We start from the raw sequence: 7,500 nt of genomic DNA, 5'->3' as shown, positions 1-7,500 counted from the left end.
ACAGAGGAGTCGACTACTGACTACAAGACTATTGACTACAGGACTACTACAGGACTATTGACTACAGGACTACTACAGGACTATTGACTACAGGACTACTGACTATTGACTAAAGGACTACCGACTACAGGACTACTGACTACAAGACTACTGAACTACTGACTACACGACTGCTGACTACAGGACTACTGAGTTTAGGACTACTGACTACAGGACTACTGAGTTTAGGACTACTGACTACAGGACTACTGACTACAAGACTACTGACTACAGGACTACTGACTACAAGACTACTGACTACAGGACCAGTGACTACAGGACTACTGACAACAAGACTACTGACTACAAGACTACTGACTACAGTACTACAAGACTACTGACTACAAGACTGATGTCTACAAGACTACTGACAACAAGACTACTGACTACAGTACTACAAGACTACAAGACTGCTGTCTACAAGACTACTGACTACAACACTACTGACTACAGTACTACAAGACTACAAGACTGCTGTCTACAAGACTACTGACTACAACACTACTGACTACAGTACTACAAGACTACAAGACTGCTGTCTACAAGACTACTGACTATAAGACTATTGACTACAAGACGACTGACTACAAGACTGCTGACTACTGACTACAGGACTACTGACTACAAGACTATTGACTCTATGACTATTGACTACAGGACTACTGACTACAAGACTACCGACTACAAGACTGCTGACTACTGACTACAAGACTACTGACTACAAGACTACTGAACTACCGACTATTGACTACAAGACTATTGACTCTATGACTATTGACTACAGGACTACTGACTACAAGACTACCGACTACAGGACTACTAACTACAAGACTACTGACTACAGGACTACTACCTACAAGACTATTGACTACAGGACTATTGACTACAGGACTAGTGACTACAGGACTAGTGACTACAGGACTATTGACTACAAGACTATTGACTACAGGACTATTGACTACAGGACTAGTGACTACAGGACTAGTGACTACAGGACTATTGACTACAGGACTACTGACTACAGGACTAGTGACTACAGGACTACTGACTGCAGGACTAGTGACTACTGACCGGTCGAAGGAGCGGTTGAGCGACATGGTTCTGTTGTTCTGGATCTCACGGGTCACGTGCCACAGAATCGAGAACCTGTGGAGAGCCTCCAGGCGCACGGCCTGATGGGAAACAGCATACACAACGTTACACATGTAAATAAACATAATTTAACTTGCAGTGGGATCTGCTCACACAGTACTCTTGTTCAGCGACTTCTATAAGAAAACCTATTCTGCCTTTTCCCGGGTTGTGTGTGTGTGTTCTCTACCTTGTCCCTGGGTTGTGTGTGTGTGTTCTCTACCTTGTCCCTGTTCAGCAGGGCCTGGCAGATGATGTCCTCACAGACATTAGCGGACGGCGCCAGGCAGTGGAGTCGATAGAAGAGCTCCACGCAGGAGATGTGCTGCTCCCTCCTCTCTGTGTCCAGCTGACTCCACAGCATCTGGGCCACGCGCTGCGGAGACCGCGCACACACACACACACACACACACACACACACACATACGATACACACACATATATACACACACACAGACACACAAGAAGAGGTAAGTTAAAGACAGGATGCAGAAATGCAGTATTGCTATTTCAAGGATCTCCGCATCTCCACAGTCCTGACTTGGTAGAAGTCGACCCAACCCTAACCACAGTCCTGACCTGCTAGAACTTAACCCTAACCCTAACCCTAACCACATCTCAGTTCTGACCTGCTAGAACTTAACCCTAACCCTAACCCTAACCACAGTCCTGACCTGCTAGAACTTAACCCTAACCCTAACCCTAACCCTAACCCTAACCCTAACCCTAACCACATCTCAGTTCTGACCTTGGTAGAACTTAACTCTAACCCTAACCACATCTCAGTTCTGACCTGGTAGAAGTCCGTCTCCTCCATGACCCCGAGCACAGCGGGAAAGATGGGCGGGACTGTGACCATCTGCAGACGCCCGCTGAGCGGGTTGGCCTCGGCCGCCTGGTAGCGCCGCGTCTTGTCCTGGATGACCAGGGCCAGGGACTGGGAGTGGTTGACCAGCTCCAGCAGGGAGGAGACGGCCGTGTGCTGGACGTGGTGGTCCCTGGACAGGCAGCACAGCGTCATCAAGGACCTCAGCCAGACCGGCAGCCTGCCCGCCTCACTGCCTGAACAGAAACACAGACAAGAAATGGTAAATGGACTTATTATCCAAAACGCTTTACAACTGCCTCTCATTCACAAATTCACACACACATCCACAGACCAGCTGACATGCAAGGTGCCAGCCTGCTCACTGGGAGCAATTTTGGGTTCCTTGCTCAAGAACACTTCGACATGTCGTCAGGAGGAGCCGGGATTCGAACCCGCTCCAGCTCCTGAGCCACAACCGCGTTCGATTTTCTTCTCTTAATTCTCTAAGTGTCTAAACTGCTGCAGAGAGGAAGTTCAGACTTGTTGAATGGTACTGCAGACGAACTGAATCGGCAGACGGGTGGAAGCGTGGCCACAGAAGAGGTAGAGGTGTAACGTGTGTGTGTGTGTGTGTGTGTGTGTGTGTGTGTGTGTGTGTGGTCTCACCTGTGCTGTTGAACATGTCGTTGTAGAGCTCCTGGCTCTCCTGCTCCGTCAGGTAAACGGGGAAGGTGGTGGCCTCCAGCAGCAGGTGACAACTGGCCGTGAACGCCTGGCGGCACGCCTCCGTGACCTCCGCCCTGCCTCGCGGCATGTAGCCCGACCCCCAGTCCGGCCTGCCCCCCAGCGCCGCCACCGCCTTGCCCCGCCTCCTGTCCGCCGCCGGGTCGCAGGCGGGGGGGGCGTCGGCCGAGGAGGGGGCGGGTCTGTGCTTGGCGGGGGTGAAGAGCCCCGCCAGTCTGTCTTTGATCTGAGGCATGGAGATCTGACCTCCGTCACGGCCGCCAAACGAGTACTTCCTCCCCGGGGACGGGGCCGGGGGGTCGGGGGGCGCGGCCACCTCCTCCTGACCCCCGTCCACCTCCTCCACCTGGACCAGCAGGTACCTGGGGGGGGGGTGGAGAGAGAGGGGGAGGGAGTGAGAGAGAGGGGGAGAGAGAGAGGGAGAGAGGGAGGGAAGGTGAGAGAAAGAGGGAGAGGAAGGGAGAGAGAGGGAGGGAAGGAGAGAGAAAAAGAGAGAGGGAGGGAGGGAGGGAGAGAGAAAGAGGGAGGGAGAGGGAGGGGCAGAGAGAGAGGGGGAGAAAGAGAGGGAGGGAGAGAGGGAGAGGGAGAGAGGGAGAGAGGGAGAGAGGGAGAGAGGGAGAGAGGGAGAGAGGGAGAGAGGGAGAGAGAGAGGGAGAGGGAGAGAGGGAGAGAGGGAGAGAGGGAGAGAGGGAGAGAGAGAGGGAGAGCGAGAGAGGGAGAGAGAGAGAGGCTATGAGGGATGTTGTTTCAGTCATGCATGTCAACAGACCCAGTCTAAGGTGCTGCATTGTACCTGTGTGTGTGTGTGTGTGTGTGTGTGTGTGTGTGTGTGTGTGTGTGTGTGTGTGTTTGTGTGTGTGCGTGTCATCTCTCCAGGAGCTGCATGTTGAAGGCGGTAAATAGCCCAGCTTGGATGGGAGAAATGCAGAGGTTAAATTCCACCGGCGACCACAGATGTGTGTGTGTGTGTGTGTGTGTGTGTGTAGGGTTAGGGTGTGTCTAATAAAATACCCTGTAATAATAATAATAATTATTATTATTATGATAATGATTATGTGAATGTGAGCCCCAGGAGATCAGATCTCTAACCTGGTGGTGATGTAGGCCAGGATGTCCAGCAGACACTGGGTCATGGAGCCCACGCTGCCCCCCTTCCTCCAGACGCACTCCCCCTCCCTGTACAAGCCCCCCCCCGCCGCCGCCTCCTGCCCCGCCCCCGCGAGGAGGTGCTGCTCCGACGGAGAGGCGCTGACGCCCAACCCGCTGTCCTCGGACCGCAGGGGCGGGAACGCCGGCTCCGCCTCCCGCCCGGCTTCGCCGGCGCCGATCAGCTCCGCCTCCTCGTTGGCCTCAGGGTGGTGGTCATGGCTACCGTTGCCGTTGGAGACCTCGGCAGCCTCGCGGTCCTTCTCTTCCTGTTTCTCGCCCTCCTGCATTGTGGGAAGACGTTACGATCCATCTTGAGTACCCAGAAGCTCGCTGATCCCAGATGGATTTTCAACCGGATGCTGATTGGCCCGCGCAGGCAGTGGGCTGTGCAGAGAGGCTGATTTGGCCTTTGATTGGTCACTGACCGCAGATTTAACCTTTTAAAGTACTGCTAACGAGTCCTGCACTCTGGCGAGCGGTCAAGCATATCTGGCACACAAGGTGCGATTGACTAGAACTTTCTTCCACGTTAACTCTCTCTTCACAGGGGTTTTTATTACACAAACGGCAAAGTGTATTACCTAAATTATTTTTTTATTTAGTCCGGACTAGACGCTCCAGATGAAATAATGTTCAAATGCAGCTGGATTTGAAAGGTAGGCTAATGCTCCGCCCCTCTGCCCATGTTTTGTGGCGCTTGACTCCAGACTAGCCAATCAGCTATCAGGACTGTAGACTATGATCTGACTACCAAGTGGTCGTAAACAGGCGCGCAGATTGGCTGGGGGCAAGGGGGGGCACTGCCCCCCCTGGTGGCCAGATGCACAAACTGTCCAAAACAGTATTCTAGAGACTGGGGTCGCGGGGACTGCCCTCCCTGATCAAAAGGTCAAAGTGCGCGTACGGTCGTACACCTGCCAGAATCCATGTTTTCCTAAATCACCATTTTCACACACGCGCTTATTACCTCCGCCTCTTCCTGGATCTTCGACTCTGCTTCCTGTGTCCGAGACTCCGCCTCCATGTCCATGTAGGCCACGGGCATCTGGATGCGTCCCAGCACCTTGAAGCAGGCGCGCAGGCCCTGGGTGAGCTCGGCCGCGCCCCGCGAGGTCATGTGACTCTGCAGTGCTCGCAGCATGGAGCCCAGCATCTCTGGCAGGAGCTGAGACTGGATATCAGCCTGGAGCTCCTGGACAGATCACACACACACACACACACAGGCGCACACACATACACACACACACACACACACACACACACACACAGGCACACGCACGCACAGGCACACACAGGCACACACACGCACACACACACACACACACAGGCACACACACAGGCACACGCACATGCACACACACACAGGCACACGCACGCACACACACACACACACACAGGCACACACACACACACACAGGCACACACACGCACACACACACACACACACAGGCACACACACAGGCACACGCACAGGCACACACAGGCACACGCACGCACACACACACACACACACACACAGGCACACACACACACACACACACAGGCACACACACGCACACACACACAGGTATAACATAGGTTTGTAGGTTCATAGGTTTGTTTGTAGAATTGTATTTTTAGATTGCTATTCTTGCACTTCGCATTCAGCACTAGGTTATGCTCTTAGTCACGTTTTAGAAAGGAGATGCACTTGTGAGTTCTGGTGAGTAGTAGAACATTGACTTTTCCTACATTAAATGCAATTATTGTCGCTTTGGATAAAAGTGTCAGCCTAATAACTGTAATGTAATGTATGTGTGTGCGTGTGTATGCGTGTGTGTGTACTGTATGTGTGGTTGTGTATGTGTATGTGTGTGTGTGTGTGTATGTGTGGTTGTGTGTGTGTGTGTACCAGAGCGATGACATCCAGCAGGAATATGATCAGGTTGGACATCTCGGTGACAGAGGGGGCGGGGTGGCTCCTGTCCTGCTGGGGCGGGGAGGGGGGGTCGTCTGGGTCGCTATGGAGACGGAGGGGGGGGTCAGGCTTATTAAAGAGATGCTGTATTACTATGAAGGTATTTTTGGTGCAAAAGTGCTCAGGCTTCCGCTCTAGACCGGCGCAACAACACCGAATGAGAAAGGCCCCAGACCAGGAGGCGCTAAATGACATGTGTACAAGGGCTCCGTTGATTGGCCAATCTCTGACCAGTGCCCCGCCCCTCAGACAGTTGGTGCAAAAGTCATTTGTGTACCCTTAGCTGCTGATTTGTTGTTGTGTTTGTATGAGAGAGTAAATAAATCCTACAAGTGTGCACATTTTCTCTGTGACTTTGAATTTACTGATACGCATGTGTGACTATTTTTCTACGACTACAATTCCACTGTTACAGGTGTTCAGCACTTTTGCACCAAAAATACCTTCATATATTACTGTACTGTGTTTCCATCCTTGTAGAAACACTATGACATAGTGACTATGTGGTGGTGTGTGTACCGGTGTGTGTACCGGTGTGTGTACCGGTGTGTGTACCGGTGTGTGTACTGGTGTGTGTGTGGTGTGTGTACTGGTGTGTGTACCGGTGTGTGTACCGGTGTGTGTGTGGTGTGTGTACCGGTGTGTGTGGTGTGTGTGTGGTGTGTGTGTGGTGTGTGTGTGGTGTGTGTACGGTGTGTGTGGTGTGTGTGGTGTGTGTACCGGTGTGTGTGGTGTGTGTGTGGTGTGTGTGTGTGGTGTGTGGTGTGTGTGTGGTGTGTGTGTGGTGTGTGTTGTGTGTGTGGTGTGTGTGTGGTGTGTGTGTGTGGTGTGTGTGTGGTGTGTGTGTGTGGTGTGTGGTGTGTGGTGTGTGTGGTGTGTGTACCAGTGTGTGTGGCGTGTGTGGTGTGTGTGTGGTGTGTGTGGTGTGTGTGGTGTGTGTGTGGTGTGTGTGTGGTGTGTGTGTGGTGTGTGTGGTGTGTGTGTGGTGTGTGTGTGGTGTGTGTGTGGTGTGTGTGTGGTGTGTGTGTGTGGTGTGTGTGTGGTGTGTGTGGTGTGTGTGTGTGGTGTGTGTGGTGTGTGTGGTGTGTGTGTGTGGTGTGTGTGTGGTGTGTGTGGTGTGTGTGTGGTGTGTGTGTGTTCTCACCTGAGGCTGGTGCAGAAGCGTCGGGTCATGTAGTCCCACAGGTACTCGCTATTCATGGAGCTCACCAGCATGTTGGCTGTCTTAATGATCTCTGACGCGTTCTTGTTCTCCTTGATCCTACTGCCAAACACACACACACACACACACACACACACACAGACACACACACACACACACACACACACACACAGACAGACACTCACTCAGACTGACATCACTGTGTCACAACAGTGTTTCATAAAAACAGTATATCACTGAAACAACCAGGCCACACGACAAGACAATCATGCTCCTTGAAAAAACAAAAAAAACAATCAATCAATTAGTCAATCAATCAATCACAGAATTTTGTCAGCCAATCGTTCCACACCCCTAGAATGCTCTGCTCCTCCTACCTGGCGAGCTGGTTGCCAGTGAGGGCGGGGCTAGCGGGAGTCTCCTCCCCCAGAACCTCCCTACAGTAGCTGTAGAACGCGCGGACCACCTCCAGCAGAACGCTGCTCAGCACAGGGGGGCCTGGGGGGGGGC

At 52.5% G+C, this 7,500-nt stretch overlaps 1 protein-coding gene across 1 annotated transcript in view; it reads right to left on the bottom strand.

Moving 5' to 3' along the window:
- Window positions 1-7,500, bottom strand: part of dop1b (DOP1 leucine zipper like protein B) — a 39,731-nt gene that overhangs the window by 18,565 nt on the left and 13,666 nt on the right. Inside the window, 9 exon segments of the mRNA XM_084443594.1 lie at window positions 1,111-1,211; window positions 1,394-1,546; window positions 1,964-2,232; window positions 2,645-3,084; window positions 3,812-4,152; window positions 4,839-5,063; window positions 5,763-5,871; window positions 6,973-7,092; window positions 7,368-7,488. Of these exon segments, the coding sequence (XP_084299720.1) occupies window positions 1,111-1,211; window positions 1,394-1,546; window positions 1,964-2,232; window positions 2,645-3,084; window positions 3,812-4,152; window positions 4,839-5,063; window positions 5,763-5,871; window positions 6,973-7,092; window positions 7,368-7,488 (1,879 nt within the window).

The sequence above is a fragment of the Borostomias antarcticus genome (assembly GCF_949987555.1).
Source record: "Borostomias antarcticus genome assembly, chromosome: 9".
Classification (NCBI taxonomy): domain Eukaryota; kingdom Metazoa; phylum Chordata; class Actinopteri; order Stomiiformes; family Stomiidae; genus Borostomias; species Borostomias antarcticus.
Note: the sequence above shows the minus strand (reverse complement) of the source record. Positions and strands in the feature narration are given on the sequence as shown.